The 21862-nt window shown below is 41.8% G+C and overlaps 1 protein-coding gene across 1 annotated transcript in view; it reads left to right on the forward strand.

The window, feature by feature from the left end:
* The window catches only part of plxnd1 (plexin D1), a 62096-nt gene that overhangs the window by 32914 nt on the left and 7320 nt on the right, over positions 1-21862 (forward strand). Inside the window, 14 exon segments of the mRNA XM_058784669.1 lie at positions 1556-1695; positions 1781-1960; positions 3056-3140; positions 3241-3507; positions 6578-6727; positions 14702-14790; positions 14792-14817; positions 15134-15241; positions 17280-17392; positions 18393-18497; positions 18994-19124; positions 20112-20310; positions 20407-20553; positions 20641-20797. Coding sequence (XP_058640652.1) covers positions 1556-1695; positions 1781-1960; positions 3056-3140; positions 3241-3507; positions 6578-6727; positions 14702-14790; positions 14792-14817; positions 15134-15241; positions 17280-17392; positions 18393-18497; positions 18994-19124; positions 20112-20310; positions 20407-20553; positions 20641-20797 — 1897 coding nt within the window.

Here is a 21862-nt window from a genome sequence, read left to right on the forward strand (position 1 = left end):
TCCAAAACTCAGCTGCCAGCTCGAGGAAACTCACAATGGGTCAGACCTGAAGCTCTCCAACACACTAAAGATTCTGAGGCTACCCAAGACTGGTTTTGATGTGAAATGGAGCTGAGGCAGGACAGAAAAAACAGGATCAGCAATGGTAAAGAGGAAAGGCAGGAAGAGGGATGTGAATGTGGACTCCTCCAAAGCTCCTTCCTCAAATCTTTCGCCGCTTCTGTCGCTGAGCTCAGGAAACATCTGGCTGAAAAACACACACTCACACACACTTATGCTTTAATATCCTCCTCTTGACCCTCAGCTAGCTGCTACCCCCACAGGATGTGATGTCATGTCGTCTGTGTGTGTGCTGTATATGTTCACATGTGTAGCACTGACATTCACTCTACATGCCACATTACTTCTCAATGACATGCTAGTTTAAACTAACCTTCCAGAACCGTTTATGTTTCTTGATGTGATCAAAGCTGCTGCTCTCAGACTTTATCAACACAGCTCTCGCTGGTTAAAACATACTGAAATGTGCTCGCTAAGCTACAGCATTCAATATTAAAACCTTCCTGATGGAAAATCCAGCTAAAGCCTGCTGGAAGTGGAACGTAACAGTGGGTTTGTAGCTGTTCCATGCTGGTTTAGTTGCTTGGCTGGTAGATCTTCAGCTTGTCACAACAGCTGTATTTTGGAAAATAGTAGCTGATTTTTTGCTGGTCTGCCAGCTCTTTCCAGCGTGATGCTCAGTCAGATCTCAGACCGGATTGAACCATAGTTTGTTTTTAACACTTTAAAGCAGGGATGCACAATATTATCAGAATTGATCATAATCGGCCGATAATGGCTTAAAATGTAAACATCAGCTTCGGCCAGTTTGAAAATATGCGATATGCCTTGCCGATAAGATGGATAGCTCATATGTGCTCAGGGTGTGATAGTGTGATAGTGACTTGTGTTTCTGAATAAATAAAGTGCTATCAATGTCATAAATTTCCACGTTTGTTTTGATTTAAAGGCCAGAATCTATAGTTTACATGAATAAAAATGACAAACACTTGTAAAATAAATAATTTAATATATACAGATTAATATGTAATATACATTTTTCAAATGGATTATAAAAAAACAGTCCAAAAGTGCACATCAATTAGGCCAAAAAAGCTCAGTGTGGGTGCTCCACCACACAAGAAAATCCAGGTGGCGTTTCATCAGCGCTTAAGCTCGAAACGTCACCTGTGGTGAGAACATAATTAAATATTTCTCTATCTCTGGAGCTGTGGTGTGCCTACGTTGATGTTTTCATTCTTTCAAACGGATTATGAAAACATATACAATGTACTTAAAAAAGCTTTAAACCAAAATTAAAAACAATTTGTTTATAGTTTCCGCACAGGAGAGAATTGCTGTTGTTTTAAAACAAAGGAAATATATATATATATATCAGCATCAGCTAGCGGCCAAAATGATTTGAAAAATATCGGCATATCGGATATCGGCAAAAATCTAATATCGAGCATCCCTAATTTAAAGAAGTTTTTTTTCTCTGTCCTCCATTTCACAGGAGCCAAGACTGCTGGAGTTCACGCCGCAGCAGGGTCCCCTCGCTGGAGGAACCAGACTCACCATCCACGGCCAGTTCCTGGACGCTGGATCCACAGTCAACGTCAAGATCAACAGGACTCAGAACTGCACCATCTTCATGTGAGCATGTGTTCGTGGCGGTTCGTGTTTTATTGATATGTCACGCTTATCTGCTGCTCATCACGTCTGTCGTATGCTTCTGCAGGCTGTCCAGTGAAGTCATCAAGTGTGTGATGCCTCCAGCCGAACTGGCCGTCGCTGAGAATGTGTCAGTGTGTGTGGTGTATGACGGCCGGCCGTGCCTCAGCGCTTCACCCAGCTTCACATTCACCTACGAGAAAAACCCTACTATCAGTCACATCAGACCCAACAAAAGCTTCCTCAGGTACTGAACATACACAGCCCCTGCTGAAAAACAGCATATGCTGGTTAGGTATGTTTTGAAGCATGGCAGCTGGTCCTGAGCTGGTTATCAGCTGGTCCTAAGCAACTAGCTCCTGCTAAGGACCAGCTTGAACCAGCTCAAACCAGCTGCCATGCTTCAAAACATACCTAACCAGCATATGCTGTTTTTTCAACAGGAACATAACACATAACACGCACACAGGACAGCAGTAGTCAAGTGCTGCTGTTTATAAACATTTATACCATGGTCTGTCTGAATACTCAATTCTGATTGGCTGGCAGGTATGCATTAAAACCATTTAATGCACAAGTAGTTCCAAGTCAGCTTAATCACCGTTCCATATTGATGTGCTGCTTTAATTGCTGCACACAAACCCACACACATCGATCACACACAAACACACAGAGAGAGAAAGCACATAAAGAAACTTGTCAGAGCTGCTCTGCGACTTTTATTAATAAAACAGCCTAGATACTAGATCGCTACATTATATTCCTTAGCAACGAGGTGGTAAAATCACTGTTTTTGAAGCAAGTAAATACAGCTTCGTTATTTGTAGAGATACACATAGACGCAAGTCAAGTCAAGTCACTAATCATGGTCTTGTCCCGATGGCAAGTTACGCGCACACAACTGTCATCTCTCTCTCTCTCTCTCTCTCTCAATCGATTGATAATTAATACAAAAAATAAATGCTTTAATTAATTCAAATAAATGTGATCTTACCGCATTATTTAATCTCTGATTCTGATTTGAAGCGGGCAGAATGCTAGAGCTAACGAGCTGTTACTGAAGAAATAACCGTCATTTTTATCCTTCCGGTCAAATATTGTGCTATGAACATCATTAACAGATTTAACTTGTCAATGCTGGCAAATGACCATGGTATAAGCAGGATAATTCACTATATAATGTAATGCATTAAAATCGTTTAATGCACAGCTAGCCATGCATTATCCCTTACATATTGCATACCGCACACAATACTGCCTACATGCGGCAGAATCAGTAGTATGATAGTATGCATACTACACAGAGCCTTCGTAATGTAATTGTGATGTGATGGTGTTGCAGCGGTGGTCGCAGTATCTCCGTCACCGGGTACGGCTTCAATCTAGTGCAGTCTGTCAGGATGGAGGTGTCTGGAGTCGGAAAGACGGTCAGAAACAATGCTTTGTTCATAGGATAGAGATCAAAGTGCTGATGTGTGTGTGATATTTCAGTCTGTGTGCTCGTTCATATGAATGTCATTTCCGCAGAGCTGCTCCTGTGTGTCGTCTACTCTGATCGTTTGTCAGTCTCCTGCTGCCAATCAATCCCAGCAGGCCATGGCTCGCTTCTACCTCAACAAGGTGCTGTACAGAGGGGAAGATGCATCTCCATCAGGACAAGGGCCGGACGAGGACGAGGAGCCTCACGCTGATACCTTTCACTTTGACTACGTGGAGGATCCACAGTTCTATACAGCCAACAAAGAGAAACTCATTAAACATCATCCTGGAGAGCCTCTCATCCTCATCATCAATGTGAGTGTGTGTGTGTCGACCTAGACGGCATCTTAAAGGAATAATTCAAACAAAAATGAAAATATACACTCCTTCAGGTGATCGTAGATGTAGATGAGTTTGTTTGTTCATTGGAATGATTTGGCCTGTCAAAGTTTAAATCCCATCTGATAAGCGCACGTCCTTGTACGTCTCGCAATGATTACATGTGTATTAGGTCAGTAGGCGGTATTTTGTGGCTGCTCGAAAGCATTCGACCACATCAGCGTCTACACCACGAAAGCAATCCGGTCGAATGCATTTTCGACTACCTCTGGAAGTGGTTGAAAGTGGACAAGCTCAAAACGTTTCACACCCCGTTTACGCCTGTATTTAGCGTCGTCCACTTGTGATCCGATTGACCAAAATTCATCTTAATACCAAGTGTAAACAGGGCCAAGTTGTTAACTGATGGACTGGAGTGGTGTGGATTATTTATATATCCAAAAGGTAGTTAGTCTTCCTTTTTCACTGAACTTTATCTGTGAACCAATAATGGTATCTTAATACCATTATTGGTTCACAGATAAAGTTTAGAATCAGAATCAGAATCAGAAAGAGCTTTATTGCCAAGTATGCTTGCGCATACAAAGAATTTGTTTTAGTGACATAAGCTTCCAGTACACAGAGACAACAACACACAGACAATAAAAATAAGATGAGAATACAAAATACACGTATGTAAATATAAATAGACAAAAATTGAAAAATAAATAAATTGTATGTACAGCTGGTGATCCACTGACAGATAGAGCTAGGGACAGAGAGCTGGGTTAGTTTGGTCTGGAGGAGTGTTGGGATGATGGTGTTGAAGGCCGAACTAAAGTCCACAATCAGGATCCTCACATAAGTCTCTGATTTGTCCAGATGCTGCAGGATGAAATGCAGTCCCATGTTGACTGCATCATCCACAGACCTGTTTGCTCGGTAAGCAAACTGCAGGGGGTCCAGTAAAGGTCCAGTGATGTCCTTCAGATAAGCCAGAACAAGTTTTTCTAATGACTTCATTACGACAGACGTTAGTGCCACAGGTCTGTAGTCGTTAAGTCCTGTTATCTTGGGTTTCTTTGGGACAGGGATGATGGTGGAGCGTTTGAAGCAGGCAGGAACTTCACACAACTCCAGAGATCTATGAAGATCTGTGAAAAGATGGGGGCCAGCTGGTCAGCACAGGTTTTCAGACAGGCTGGTATCAGACCGTCTGGGCCTGGTGCCTTCCTTCTCTTGTTCTTTCTGAAGACCTGGCGCACATCTTCTTCACTGATCTGGAGTGCAGGTGTGGGGGAGGGGGGGATACAGGAGCTGTTAGCGGTTGTGTAGAGAGATGGTCAGGACGGGTGTGGGGGGTTTCAAATCTACAATAAAACTCATTCAGGTCATCAGCAAGTTGTTGTGAAGTGAACTTCCAACTTTTTAGCGTAGGTCCTTTTAGCCACTCTAATCTCCTTATTCAGTGTGTTCCTGGCCTGATTGTACAAGACTCTGTCCCCAATTCTGTAGGCATCCTCTTTGGCCTGACGAAGATGTCTGAGTTTTGCTGTAAACCATGGCTTATCATTGTTGAATGTTTAATAAGTCCTGGTAGGAATGCATATATCCTCACAGAAACTAATATAGGATGTTACAGTCTCTGTGAGCTCGTCCAGATCGGTGATAGCAGCTTCAAAAACACTCCAATCAGTGCAGTCGAAACAGGCTTGTAAAACCCACTCGTCATCTTTTATCGATTACATTTTGTTTAGTGAACAAATCCATACAAGACGGATGATGAATGTTGATTATAAATACACTAGGGCTGAGAATAATAGTAACGGTCCGCACCTATCCTATGGTCTGCCGTGACAAGAGTAGTTGACCATTTCTCTACCACACACACACACGGATGTGTAAGTGTTGGGGAAGTCCAGATCTGTGTGGCGGGATGTTATGAGTTTCTGAGGGTCAGACAGGAAGTACCTAACAGTCACAGAAGAGCCAGGGAGTTTTATTTTCATTCTCTCCTAAAGAATTGGAGAGGAAGGAAGGAAGGAAGGAAGGAAGGAAGGAAGGATGAAGACGTGAAGACAGTGTCTCTGTGTTTGCTATCAAAGTATGCGGCTAATTATCACAGGATGTTTAGTTGTTCATATTTGAACATACATTATATTGCCAAAAGTATTGGGTCACCCCCTTCTAATGAACAGGTTTGACTACTATAGTAATTTCCATGAGTACAAATCTTAATGTTTAAGCATATAATGATATTCTAGGGAATTGTGTGCTTCTAATTTTAAAGCAACAGTTTGGACAGGACCCTTTTCTATTCTATTCTAACATGTCAGTGTCTCTGTGTATAAGGCAAGGTTCAAAAAGAAATGATTGATTTAGTCAGTGTGGAAGAACTTGACTGGTCTGCAGAAAGCCAAGTCCTAATCCAAGCTGAACACCTCTGCTGTGATTTTAAATGCAGATCTTGAGCCAAAAACTCTTTACCAAACACCAATGACTCGTACATATGGGATACAGTCATTTTAGACACTTCCAAAACTGTTGCAACAGAGATGGAAATACAATTTTTAAATACATGAATTATGTTTCCATCTTTGTTGCCACAGTTTTGGAAGTGCCTTTTTCTGTTCTAAAGAAGGGGGTGTCCCAATACGTTTGTCCATATAGTGTATGTCCAAGTCACTGATGTTTGGTAAAGAGTTTTTGGCTCAAGATCTGCATTTAAAGTCACACCAGAGGTGAAACAGCCCAAAACTGTTGTTTTAAAATTAGAAGCACACAATTCCCTAGAATATCATTATATGCTTAAACATTAAGATTTGTACTCATGGAAATTACTATAGTAGTCAAACCTGTTCATTAGAAGTGGGTGACCCAATACTTTCGTCAATATAGTGTATTTATACGCTGTATCCTAAACAGCTGTGATGAGTGACAGGACGATCTGTCAATCACATGGTTTTTATTTCCACTGTGAAATACTGGACAGAGTCCTCCGTCACATACGCTATTTGTATAGTTAACATCATGAAGCGTAACATGTGTTTGTGTGCTGGTGTGTCAGAAAGGGCCGAGCGAGCTGGACCTGACACTGCAGGAATACTCTGTGACGATTGGCTCAGACCTCTGTGACATCACCTTCCACAACGAGCAGCTGTTCCACTGCACCATCAACAGATCCCTGAGCGCCAGCACTGGAGAACTGCCCGTCACTGTGAGTCCACACACACACACACACACACACACAAACACACACACACACACACATACACACACACACTGATACACACACACACACACACACACACACACACACACACACACACTGATACACACACACACACACACACACACACACACACACTGATATACACACACACACACACTCACTCACACACACACACACACACACACACACACACACACACACACACACACACACACACACACACACACACACACACACACACACACACACACACACACACACACACACACACACACACACTCACACACACACTCACACTCACTCACTCACTCTTACAGCTGTTAGCAGAAAATGCAGCCACAAATCTATGCAAAAAAAAAAAAAAAAAAAAACAAAGATCTGACCAAAGCTTACAAAAAGACAAAATCTACCCATGTTAGTGTCACGTGTATGTCACGTATATTTTCCCCCTCCGTGGCATTGGAAATCGCCGCACAGTTCTCTGCCCTTGCCCGCCGAGATCTCCCCTTCTACGAGTACACCGGGGAATTCTGCGGGCTCGCCGCGGTGACGGCATAGGATGACGCCACCCTCAATTCTCTGTTCTGGCTCGGGGCCAATTACCATGGCCCGTAGACCTCCTAGACACCACTGGACTAAGTTGGAGGGAAGGGGTCTTCCGGTGTCTGGGGAGTGTCCGGGCCCGAGCCAGAACCAGCCTGCCGTCAGTCCCACCGTCCGCTCGTCAGTCAAATCAGCTGGCTTCTCGTCATTCAAGCCCGCTGGCCGTTCATTAGTCAAGTTCACCGGCCGCAGCTCTCTCAAGTCTGTCATCAGTCAAGCCCACTGGCTGCGGCTCCCCCAAGCCCGCCGGCCACACCGTTGTTAAGCCCTATGCTGACAGCAGCTGTGTCTCTCACCTCAAGCCAAAGGAGGAATCTGAGGAGGAATAGGCTGTCGGCTCCAGCCCCTGTCCAGAGTCGAGAGATGGCTCCAGCCCCTGACCAGAGTCAAGTCATGTCCCCTGATGTATTGTCCACAGACACTATTCTAGTCGGTCTTGTCAGTCTTATCTTGTCTGTTGGAGCTCTTCAGAAGCAGGCTGCTTCTCCTGTCATGGCCAAGGAGGCCATTCCCAAGCCGCTTGCTTCCTGTGTTGCCTCGATGGAAGTGGTTCCTGAGCTCACCCCTGAGAGGGCCCGTCACCACTTTCGGCCCAAGGAGGGCTGTTGGTCTCATGTGGGCTCCTGTTCCTGTGGATAGCCCCGAGAGGGATTGTGAGTATCCTGTGGGTTGATAAGCAGCACTGATTCTGATTTACACCCTTAAGCCCGGTACACACCAAGCCGACGGTTGGCCGTCGGGCAGTTTTTGTTCGTCGGCCGACTAAGTTTTCTCAGTGTGTTCTGCGCCGTCGGCTGAAGTTGGTCCTCGTCGGCTTTTTTTCGGCTGATTCAACATGTTGAATCGGCGTCGGAGCTCGTCGGTCAGTCGGGCCATTTGATTATTCTGATTGGCTGTTCAGCTGGCGAACCAGTGCGCGAGAAAGGGGCAGAACGGACGTGCTACTTGGCCGTCGGTTGTCGAGCGTCGGCTTGGTGTGTCAGGGCAACTTTGGACCCAGACGCTGCCGACGTGAGCCGACCCCGCAGTCTGCTTTCGTCGCCACTAGATTGTCGGCGTCGGCTTGGTGTGTACCGGGTTTTACACTTTTAAAAGAGCCGGTCGTAAAGCAGAGGTTCATCTTCATGCCTCACTGTGACCTACAGACTGTGACTGGACTCTGAATGTCTTTATTCGTGCCTCACACAACATCACACACACACACACCCTCATCACCCGTATCAGTGCGCTGTATCTGACGCTAATCACACTGCCAGCGTAACAAGACTCTACCCGCCGGATCACCGACTGCACTCCAAACCAAGACCACGCACTGGAATGTGCTGGCCGAGACACCAAAACAAGCGTTAATCAAGCCCTCATATCACCAGTGAAATCCCCCGCTCTTTGTTTGGTCTGACTCTGAAACAGCAGCAGCTATATTTAACACGCTGCGGTCTGACGCAGCTAATGGAGCAGAGAGAGCACTGAACGTCTGAAGAAACACACGTCAACAAACGTCTGAGTCTTGAGGCCCAGTCAAGCATTCAGAGCACCTTTGTCATGAGGAACGCTGCTTCATGGGAATGAGGGGACGGCTGTACTTATGCACTGTGTTTAGGCAAGATGTATAGACCTGCAAACTGCCAGTTTTATTAAGAGGACTAATGGACAGTGACTGCAAACCACAGGATTAGGACGTGAACATGCAAGTTCTGCCATCATTTACTCACTGTCATTTCCATCCATGTCTGTATGAATCATCTATGGAGCACATGATAAGATAATGTAAAAGATCTCTTCTCCAGTGAAAGCATATAGTGAACAGAGCATCATAAGTCGCCTGAGACTGTTTATTCAAGTGATCTGAAAATTTACAGTATATGTGAAGATTAGACCTAAATATCTTTGATTTAGGAATGTCCCTATCAGGATTTTTGCCCCGATCCGAGTCATTGAATATTGAGTATCTGCCGATACCGAGTCCCAATCCGATACTTGTAAATTCCTAGAGTTTGGTGCATAATTCAAGTACATTAAAGTTATTAAAATCAATCAAATTAATACAGAGTTGTGCAGAGAGTAAAAGTAATAGATGGTGTGTGTGTGCGTGTGTTTTTGTGACATATGAGGACATAAATTTGTATAATAACATGGGTATGACATAGGTATTACAAGGAGAAGGTGACTTATGGTAGGGGTGTGCGATATATATTGTCTGCGATAATATCGTAATTGTTGTTTTAACGATGTGCAATTTGACATTATCGAGTATTTGGCAAAAACCAAACAAAACACCTACAGAGTGCACGCTTACATTACGTGATGAAGTCTAGTGGGTTAAACAGTGCATGCGTGCATTTACAGTGTGTTCCTTCACTGCATGATTCAGTCTATTAAAATGCATTAAGAAAGATCACAAAATTCAAGATATGAGGGCAGAAAATGTACATATTTATATCATCATCACACGAAGAGTGCCGTTTTTTCTTCAAAAATAAGCATGATTACAAATGTGATGTTGATTTTATACAACAGTTCAATAAACAAGAAGTTAATATTAAGAGGCTTAACGTTTTAGACACCATATTGCCTGTTTTTGCTCCATTTCACCAACAAAAATAATTCCAAACAGCCACTACAGAACAGTTTTGCGTCTCTGAGCAACTTGTTTTGTTCCTGAATGAATCAACTGTTTAAATGATTCGGTTCAGTTGCAATGACTCACTTGTTACAGTTTTTCTCAGTCACTTTGGTGCATTTCTCAGATCAGAAATGAAATTCTCAAAACTACTTGTTCAACCTCCACATCATCTAGTCAGTTGTGCATAAAAGCAGTTTCTCATTCTTTTGAACAAGTGCGATTGCTTTGGTACATTCATGCAACTGATTATGTATATTTGTCTGCAGTTTCCTACATTATTAGTTGCTATTGTCATGTTGTTCAAAATGTATTATACAGTTCTCTGTGCTATAGTCTTACCCCTCAAAACCTCAAGTCATTAGTTGCAAAATGGTTGATCTAGTTGTCATAAACTGTCAAACATATTTTCTACACATTTCTATTAGAATTTTTGTAAAATTGCCATGAATTGTGCAAGTGAATCTTGACTTTCACTAATGAAGAGAATATAGATCAACTAATTATAAACCAGTTCTCTGAAATAGCTCAAAGGTGCATCTCATGAACCTTCAATTGGAAAGCGTATAGACAGAGGACAACAAAAGAGTTACAAATTCTGACAGTGAATGAACATCCAGAAAACAATCAGGGTCAACAGACGAGAGGAAGAAGAGTAAGGATGCTTGGTGGAAGGATACAGAGGCAAAACAGATTAAGAGGCAGAAGAGGCCAAGGACAGAGGCGCATATCAGATGAAATAAGGGCCACTATTGTGGACCATGTTGTCAATCATGGCCTTACAATGGCTGAAGGGTGCAGCTAAATATTGGGAGATTGATCATATCCTCAATACTGTCTCTTTCAATCAATATCCCACGTACAGTAATGTGTAAATTTTTGTACTTTTGAAATGGATAGTTTACAGCAGGTAATACTAACAGAGTGCACTGTTATACTGACAACATGACTAAGCATTTTGACTATCTTGTTTGTGAACAATGACACAAGGACTTTTCATTCTGATGGCACTGATATGTTCATTGACATAAATACTTACTTTTGAGGGATGAACTAAAGATTATGAGTAAATTACAGGCTTTTACAGGAAATCCATTGTGTGGTGCTGTTTGTACAAATTGTTTTGAGAAATGCACATACTTCTTTGCAAATATTAAGTTCAAGAAATGCACCAAAGCGACTGAGAAAAACTGTAATAGTGACTGCTGCCACCTGCTGGCGGTTTTAATTCCACATTTAAAGTATCTTTTCATTTTTTAAATAATTTCAAACATCAGTATTCAATGTTTTATGTTTAAAATATCAAAACAGTATGCATTTGTAACTGCAGGTTAAAGCACTCCATGTCCCTCTGAGCTGAATTAAATAGTGTGTAAATACATCTATATGCTACTTCACATGCAACTTCTGAAAAGATTAATTTTGTTGATACTGGTTTCATTTGTTTGGTAACAGCCTAAATGTCTTATTATTCTAATTGATGGATTAAATGTAACAATTTGACTCAAAAGATGCACACTTTCAGAAAAAAATGGCTTTATTAAAGGTAAAAATGCCCATAAAAGGTAAAAATAAATTTAAACGAAAATATTAATTTCTGTTCACTGATATGAACAGAATGAAGAATATCAAAAACTGCAGCTATCAGCACAAATCCCCAAAAATATCGAGATATTGTTTTTTTTCAATATTGCACACCTCTACTTATGAGGACATAATCCCATGTCCCCATTTTTCAAAACGCTTATAAATCATACAGAATGAGTTTTTTTTGAGAAAGTAAAAATGCCTGTAGTTTCCTGTAAGGGGTAGGTTTAGGTGTAGGGTTGGTGTAGGACGATAGCACATACAGTTTGTACAGTATAAAAACCATTACACCTATGGGATGTCCCCACTTTTCACAAAAACAAATGTGTGTGTGTGCATACTAGGGGTGTAACGGTACACAAAAATGATTATTTCAAATCTTTTGCAATTAAGATAAGATAAAGATATCGCTGACCCTAAACTGCTACGTCCTCCTTTATTAATTTTCTAAAGTGTCAAATTAAGTGGAAAAGACAAGTCCAAAGACACAGAGGTTGTGCCCACACCCTCCCTCACACACAATTCTCTCAAGCTTCGTTCACTCCGCCAGCGTTTCGCAGCGATCATTTTCATACCATGGACGCTAAACATTCTTGCAAACGGTCTAAACTGAATTATACATGTCATGCAGACTTTCATACGAGGAGTTTAACAGCAAATTAGTCATTCAGAGAACAAATTTAATTTTTTAACATGAAAAATTTACCGAGGTCCATGACCTCATAGCTGGCTACGGGCCTGGCTGTCATAACTTGTTTCATAAAATATTTATTTAAACATACATTAAATAACTAAAGGGATCATCGGATGCTAAATTCACTTTTACATATTGTTTGAACATAAATGTGTGTTGGCAATGTTTGTACACATCCACCCTACAATGATAAAAATCCACTCAGTGTTTTTTTTTTTTAATCCCTATAAATAATATCCCCTTTCTCAAATCAAGCCGTTCTCATCAATCAAGATTCTTGACCCAGGCCCCTCCCACGATTGTTGTTTGACACTGGTGTTTAGGAGTAGACAAGAATGGCTCCTGAGCGATTGAGGTGTTTTATTGCTAGATGTAATGATGAACATAGCAGTCGTCATTTACTCCCGACATCTGAGACCAGTGGCGGCTGGTGGAAAATTTTCAAATCACCTTTCCTAATAACGTGCTAGTTAGCAAGTTTCACGGCTAAAGTAAACTGTCTCATGAGAACGGGTCGTCACCCCACAGAAGAGAGGGGCAGGGTGAGCAGAGCTCATTAGCATTTAAAGGGACATGCACAGAAACGGGTCACTGTGAACAGAGCTGTTTTTGACAGGGTAAAAGGGTGTTTTTTTACACTACCATTGAGAAATTTTAACCAAAGTATGTTATAGACTTTTCATTAAGACCCTAAACAATCATATCAACTTGTGGAAAATGGGCATCTGATGACCCCTTTAAGACATCACTAACAGCTAAAGTAAAATATAATGAGTATATAGTCTAATATTTTGTGAAATGCTGTTTTCTAGACTTCATTTCTGTAGCAAATAACGAGCACTGATGACTTGCCTGAGGTAAATTAAATGCTACGTGAAATTGTGTTTACAAGCTGTTTTAATGACGTCTTTCCATGGTTGAAACACTGATTGAGTGATAACACAAGGCATGGTTTGTTCATTCATGTATATTTCACGTTAAAACTAGTAATAAAGAGGAATATATACCTTATATACCTTGAAGAGATTAAAATAGAACAAGTGCAGAATTTTAAGTACTTACGATCTCTGGTCCAGGAGAAGAAGATCGCAGCGGTTGCGGAAGTTCAATGTCATTTCGGTCAAGCAACAGCAGTGTTTGCATCGCTTATATCACGTGTTTTATATCAGCAGTGTTTGCATCGTGAATATCACGATCGCGACCCTGATCATTCCGATTCTACTCTATCAGAGACTTGGACCCTTCTGAAGAAGGAAATCAACAAACTTGAAGTCTTTCAAATGCGATGTCTCAGGCAAATCTTGGGGATAACTCGGCTCGACCGACTTTGAAACGAAACTGTACGACGACAATGTGGTGACCAGTCCACGATCGAGGGGGCGATACAGAAAAGAAAGACACTTGCAGTGGTTTGGGCACGTGGACACGAATGGACAGCACCGGCTGCCGTATAAACTACTCTGGCGCTAACAAAATTTTCGGTACAAATATGTGTACTGTTACACCCCTAGTGCAAACATATATATGATACACTCTCCCTATGTATATATCTGCACATACTGTATAAAGACATTGGTGGAATATGGGACTGCTGATGTAAACTTCTTATATGTTACAACCCAAATTCCAGATATATTGGGACGTTTTTAAAATTTGAATAAAATGAAAACTAAAAGACTTTCAAATCACATGAGCCAATATTTTATTCACCATAGAACATAGAGAACATAACAAATGTTTAAACTGAGAAATGTTACACTTTTGTGCACAAAATGAGCTCATTTCAAATGTGATGCCTGCTACAGGTCTCACAATAGTTGGGACGGGGGCATGTTTACCATGGTGTAGCATCTCCTCTTCTTTTCAAAACAGTTTGAAGATGTCTGGGCATCGAGGTTATGAGTTTCTGGAGTTTTGGTGTTGGAATTTGGTCCCATTCTTGCCTGATATAGGTTTCCAGCTGCTGAAGAGTTCGTATTTTTCGTTTAATGATGCGCCCTTATTCAAATTTAAAAAACATACCAATATTTCCGGAATTCGGGTTGTATATGTACAATAAGCAGAATAATCGCAACATAATGGTAAAAAAGTGGAGATATGCTTAGAAAGCATGAAGCTTGGTAATCTTCACTTCCAACATGGCTGTTCTTTCTACAGCGCCCTTCCAGTCATAACAGATTCTTTTGCACTGAAAACCTGCATTTATTTCTAAATCATTTCATTGGGTTATTAGATCATAGAGATTTTGATTACTGGGAATACAAGTGATGAGCAACATGTATCATAAAACTGACTGTGAGAGGCTCAAACACTATATCAGCGCTGGCCAACTGTGAACAAACATCTGTAGATACAAAATTATCAGAAACAGAAGATATATTTTGTCTGACATCATGTTTGTGTGTTTGAGGAGCTCAGTGAGATGTGAGTGTGATGTTGTGCCGGCGTGTTGCAGGTGCGTGTGGGTCATTTCCAGAAGGTGATAGCGATGGTGCAGATGGGTGGAGGCAGCGAGCTGGCCATCGTCGTCTCCATCGTGGTGTGCTGTGCTGCTGCTGCTGTGCACTGTGGGTACGTCTCTCCTCATACATCACTCATCAGACAGCACAGGTGTGGTGCTCTGCATCAGAGCCCTGTCCAGACGCTCAGGTGATCTGTGGATCAGCTCAGATCTGCTGGAGATCACGATCATCTGAGAGAGAGTTTCAGATCAGCGCCTCAATTTAATGCTGGTGACTGTCATGTGCTTTGTACTGGTTTTTAATGCAAAAGAGAAGCATGTCCACTACTGATCTCTTGGACTGTTTGGAAGCTGTTGTGTGTGTGTGTTTCCAACATGAATAACATCTCTCTGTGTGTGTGTGTGTGTGTGTGTGTGTGTGTTCAGCACTGGTGGTTTACTGCACTAAGAGCCGCAGGGCAGAGAGGTATTGGCAGAAGACTCTATTACAGATGGAGGAGATGGAGTCACAGATCCGTGAGGAGATACGCAAAGGTAACACACACACACACACACACACATGTTCGTTTTTGTGAAAAGTAGGGACATCCCATAGGCGTAATGGTTTTTATACTGTACTTACTGTATGTGCTATTGTCCTACACCAACCCTACACCTAAACCTACCCCTTACAGGAGACTGTCTGCTATTTCAGATTCTCAATACACTCCATTCTGTGTGATTTATAAGCATTTTGAAAAGTGGAGACATGGAGTAATGTCACAAAAACGTGCGCACACACACACACACTCTGCAGTGATGGACTGTCAGTTTTAGTAGCTGTAATCCCAGCGGAGCAGCACACGTCTCTCACACACTCTTAAAGATCACGTGACGTGTGTGTGTTTATGTTCATGTGTGAGTCTGACAGCAGGAAATGATCACACACTCAGAGTGTGTCATAAATCAGTGTTATTACACTCGTCTGTCCTTTAGCCACCCTGTTTTCTTTTGAGTTGTGTAGACAAGATCTGGAGAGATAGTTAATCTGTCTCCGTCTGTACACCTTCACATTGTTGCTGCTCCACATGGCTTTCTTTCTTCTAGTTAACATAAAAATCAATATACAATGAATAGTCTATGCTGCAGAGTAGCTTTTATTCAGAGTGGCTTTATGTTGCATAAACATTTTATAGATATTTTTGGGAAACCATTTGAACACATAATAACATGACCACAAAAATAACAGACTGAAACTGAAGGCATGACTGACCTGTCCACCACAGCGGCCTCATACACACAGATATTCAGAGCCGGCACGATCGCTCACGTGACACTCAAATTCTTAAGACCTTTATTTTGTTTTTTGACCTTTATGGAGTTTCATGTTTATGTTTGTTTTTTCTTCTGAGTCATGCAGGTTTGGTGTGACGTGAGTAAATGATGGCAGAGTTTGCAGCTTTATATGAACTGTTTGTTTATTTCTGGATATTATATTGTGCCCTGTGAAGACTTTAATCAGAACATCTGTTTGTACAGTAATGAAGTGTGATCATGTGAATCTGTGGTGAACAGCATGTCCAGTCAAAGCAGTAAACACTCATGGGTTTGGGTTGAAGTGTGTGATTGTTCTTGTAGTTGGGGGTGTTTGGTGGTGAATGTGACTCAGAGGAGCTCAGCTTTCTGGATTGCAACATCTCACCATCACCAGCTCTCGCTCTCTCTCTCGCTGCTTCTCTTTTCCTCCTGTTTTATTCTTGGTTTCCTTGGTAATTGAATCCCTGAATATACACAAACATCCTGTGTTGAAACAATAAGAGGATGTCTCACTTCCTGTTATCCCAGCAGGACTTTCCCCACAGCACTGATCTGACATCAGCTCCACTCGTGTCCTGAAGCCTGGAGACCAATGAGCAGCGCTGCTCTCAGATCAGTGGAAAACTGAAGACACACACACACACACACACACATACCACAAACCACTGCTTCACATAGACTGTAGTGTGTGTGTGTGTGTATTGGTATACATGGTTTATGTGGTTTATGAGTATGCAATTATACAAATGTGTATAATGACATGGTTATTACAACATAAACATGGTTTATGAGGTTTACACTTCCTGCGTCCCTGTAAACCAAAAAGCTTAAAAACATCTTAAATGCTGTTTTTTGAAATCCTACAAATGTCTGTAGTTGTGTGTGAGGGGTAGGTTTAGGTGTAAAATACAGTAGAAAAGCCATTATGCTGATGGAGAGTCCCCGTAAACCACATATGCAAGAGTGAGTGAGTGTGTGTGTGTGTGTGTGCGTGTATGTCCAAAGCAAAAAAAACAAACAAAAAGCAGCTGCTTCATATTAACACTATAAATCGTGATATTGTCACAGTGAATGAGAGTTTGAGCTGAAACTCATAATCAGTGTGATAATGCCCGTATCCTCATTCAGATGGCAAAGTAAACATGTTTGTATACATGTCACATCCTCAACGGGAAAAATAGTTCATGCATGAAATGAAGAGCAGATTTTTGTGTAGGGGCTGATGTTAGTGATTTGGTCCGCTGTGTGATGACAGCCGTGTGTTTGTGTGTGTCAGGGTTTGCGGAGCTGCAGACTGATATGACGGATCTGACCAAAGAGCTGAGCCGCACACAGGGAATCCCCTTCCTGGAGTACAAGCAGTTCGTCACTCGCACCTTCTTCCCCAAGGTCTGATCACTGCACACACACATGCCATAAGAAATGTACACGAGTGCAAATAAACATGTGCAGCAGGTAAAGCCATGAATTAAAACTAAATGATGGAACACGTGAGATTCTCTGGAAACACTGAACTTAGTCTGACTCTGTTCGATGTGTGATGAGCTTAGATAGATGCTCAGTGATGTTTGATCTTGAGAGTCGATGTCTGCTCTTACTGTCAACTGTAAAATATATATATATACATGTAAATGTATGAATGCCTTGCATTATCTATCAAACCAAGTGATGTTTATTTTAAAGAAAGAAGCACAAGCACACTTTTTCAAGCAAACTTTCCATCCGATGCTGGTGGATGATGTTGATAGTTCATGATAGTTCATGAAATCCTTCAGTAATGCTAAATATCACTGTCAGAGCAACTGGTGAAAAGTCATTGCAAAAAAATGCTTGGAAGGACGACAGCAGTGAGGAAATCTCTAGCCACATTTCTTTAAACAGCACACCTGGTCTGATATTTCTCTAGACAGGGAGTTCAGACTGTGCTTTAAGTGTCCAGAAGTGGCCATTTTCTTATTGTCCATCAACCATAGTTGTACAAATGATTTGTAGTTTATTAAAGAGTTAAAGTCTCCAGCCAGGGCAGATACAGGACTCTCCCTGTCCACTATTTTTGTTCTCCAGTGAAAACCACAAATGTTGCAATTTTCCAGTCTTGGTGTCTGCACAATACTGGGCACAAAGACAAGAAACTCCTGAATACTCCCTCCAACGCACTGACACAATAGTCTGCGTTTAGGGGAATTCTGTGTGTGTTAGCTGCTAACAGACTTTTACTGTGACCTCAAACACATCGCAGTCCTGCTCTTGCTCTGCCTGACAGGGGATGGGACCTTTACAGCTCCATTAATGTGGAGAGCGCAGCTATTTTAGAGCGGTTAAGGAAAGTGAAGATGTGAACGAATGCACATCTTTTGTGTTGACTGTGTGTGTGTGTGTGTTTGTGTAGATGTGCTGTGACTATGAGAGGCGTCTGGTTCAGCCCATGTATGAGAACGATCCCCTCGGCCCGCGAGCTCTGTCTGAGACGCATCCTCTGCTCCAGGACTGGCAGGTGAGACACGCTACGATCAATGCCCAGAAACCTCCCTGAGTTCTCCTGCCGGCTCGTGTAGGTTGTGTGCATTTGCAATAAAGCACAGATTCAGCAGAGTCATCTCTAACAATAACTCTGTGTTTTTGCGCAATACGCCGTCTTCTGAGGAAGCTCTTGTTTCCTGTCAGCAGCCTCTCTTTATTTTTTTAGATTTTAGCTGAGATTATTTTAGTGGGTCGCTATAAGTTTCATAATGTTTGAAGAATTGTTGCGCAGTTGGACAATTATTGTTGTGATTCCCATGTGCAATTGTGAAACTGCAAGATGAAGAACTGATTTGTCTGATTTGCTAAATTGCATGAAGTAATGACTCATGCCAAACATTATTCTTGAAAGAATGTATAAGGGTATCATGTACATGTTAATGCACTTTAAGACCCACTGCATGCACACCTTTAGCAGTTTGAAAATCAATGCTTCATACTGTATTATGTGTGTCTTCTCTCTGTGTAAGTCGTCTAACAGCGTGCGGCCCAACCTGGAGGAGGGAATCACGCTGTTTTCCACTCTTCTCAACAACAAACACTTTCTGGTCACCTTTGTTCATGCGCTGGAGCAGCAGAAAGACTTTGCCGTAAGAGACAGGTGAGTACAGACAAACACAAACGAGAACAATAACAGAATCCAAGCACAGCCAAACGCTCCTGCGATAGTCTGACAGTAATCTCCATCCCAGAAACCAATGCACAGATCTTAAGAGCATATAATGCAACATCAAGAACGTTTATATCCTCTAAAGAAACCTTCAGTACAAGAACAGAGCTGTCAAATGAGCCCCAGAGGATCCATGGCTCGAGTCGTGGTGATATGACAGTGGGTTATGAATGAATGAAACGCCTTCCGTGTTCTCGAATCGCACTCATGGAAAGCGCTTGAAAAACAGTATCTCTTTCGCAGCTCGGTACGCTTTCAACTAGTTTTTTTTAGTCTCGAGCAAGATACTGTATGACATTCACGTTACATGATTTGGCTGATTTTTACGTTGAGAGGGCGACAGTGCACCGCATTAAAAGAAATGAATATTCATGTTTTCATAACCGCTGGCCAAATTCAAAAACAAAACTAAAATTAAATCATCTTTGAGAGCCAGGGGGCCCTACGCAGCTTGCGTACTTTGCGTATAGGGAGGATCGGCTCTGGTTGCAAGTGTTTAAAAGTGCAAATTTAATGGTGTAACAGCCAACACTTAACTCAGCATTTGACATCTCGTAAGTAGCACTTCAAGCACATTCTTATGCATTGATGTGTGTGCAGCTTCAGAAATTGCACTAAAATAACAAAATATTGCTCTTCGATCAATTGCTGTTGGGAAACGAGGCGCAGATGATTTGGTCCTGACTTTTGTTTCTTGGCAGTTGTTGACAGTAGTTACGCCCTGCGTTGCAGTAATTGATCAGCGTGTTGTCTCGTGTGTCTGATTAGTGTTGGTGTCCGGTGAGGGAGCGCTTCCTCTGTGTGGAGTCACTCATCAGAAGGGCTCTCCCCGACTCTTATCCACACCGCCGTCAGTGTGAATGTTCTCAATTACCGATGTGTCTCATGATGTGTCCGCATTCTTTCATTGACGTTTAGGTGCAATCTTGCCTCTCTGCTCACTATTGCCCTCCATGGTAAACTGGAGTACTACACGAGCATTATGAAGGAGTTGCTAGTGGATTTGATCGACGCTTCAGCCTCCAAAAACCCCAAACTGATGCTGCGCCGAACAGAGTCAGTGGTGGAGAAGATGCTCACCAACTGGATGTCCATCTGCATGTACAGCTACCTGAAGGTTTGTGAAGAGTTCAGCAGCTGATTTTACTGGCTGGCTTCAGTTAATCGACTGTATGAGTGTGTTCATAAGCGGTCGTTTCTCTCGCACCCTCAGGAGACGGTCGGCGAGCCGTTCTTCCTGCTGCTGTGCGCCATCAAGCAGCAGATCAACAAGGGCTCGATCGACGCCATCACGGGGAAGGCGCGCTACACGCTCAACGAGGAGTGGCTCCTTCGAGAAAACATCGAAGCCAAACCGCAGGTGAGCTTCAACACACACGACTGACCTGTCTCTCCACCTGTGAAATCACACTGATCTGACCTCTCATCTCCTCCGTCTGTCTTCCAGAACATCAACGTCTCCTTCCAAGGCTTCGGTATGGACTCGGTGAGCGTGCGAGTGATGAACACGGACACCATCTGTCAAGTGAAGGAGAAAATACTAGAGGCCTTTTACAAGAACCTGCCCTTTTCGCAGTGGCCTCGAGAAGAGGATGTTGATCTGGGTAAAGAATCTCTGAGCATGGTGAAATCGAGTCATTTAGAGCAGACAGACTTGTTTAGCATTGCATCAGAAGAATCAGAACAGGGTAAACTGAATTAACAAATGAGGTATGACGATGAAAAGTACAATTTTCATTTAAATGTGATTGACATGTGGCTGCTTTCATACAGCTCATGCTCCTCTGTGTTGTGTGAGATGTTGAGAAAAACCAAAAACTGAATTTGACCCAGAAGATCATTTGACCATTCAAACATGGGGCTGACCAGTCCTAACAGAGCTTCCATCCATCAGTAAATGTGTCAATAAAACAACAAAACTGACTAGGAGTCACTACTCCTAATTTGTCTTTTTACTTTTATAAATATTATTTTCTAATTAGCTTTCCTAATTGAGAAAGAATTAAAAGTAGTGCTGTCAAACGATTAATCGCAATTAATCACATCCAAAATAAACGTTTTTGTTTGCATAACATATGTGTGTGTTCTGTGTATATTTATTATGTATATATAAATGCACACACATACAGTATATATTTTGAAAATTTACATGTCTATATTTATATTCATATAATCTATATTATAAATAAATATTAAATATAAATAAAATAACATTTTTCTGAAATATATACATGCATGTGTGTGTATTTATATATACATGATATATGTATGTGTATTGTGTATATTTATTATGTAAACAAAAATGTGATTAATTGCGATTAATCATTTGACAGCCATATGCCATTGTTTTTACTGAATTTTATTTTATTTTAAAGCTGCTGCCCGTAACTTTTTTTTTTTTTTTTGGTTAAAAATGATCCAAAATCAATTTTTGAGCAAGTTCATAACCAGCCAGTGTTCAGAACTATCTCCGGTAAGCTTGTAATAATGTTTTCTAATTTGAGTGGTACTGGTAGGTTTTCGCAGTAAATACAAGCATGCCGCCGTTTGTCTTTGCATCATTGCGTCACGTCTGTAAACATAAAGAAGTTGTCCCGGCTAGTAGGCTATACGTGAGGATGCTACATACTTTTCTCACAGCAGCTGGAATAATTAAACGTATCATTTTG

This window comes from Onychostoma macrolepis, chromosome 08 (genome assembly GCF_012432095.1).
Source record: "Onychostoma macrolepis isolate SWU-2019 chromosome 08, ASM1243209v1, whole genome shotgun sequence".
Lineage (NCBI taxonomy): Eukaryota > Metazoa > Chordata > Actinopteri > Cypriniformes > Cyprinidae > Onychostoma > Onychostoma macrolepis.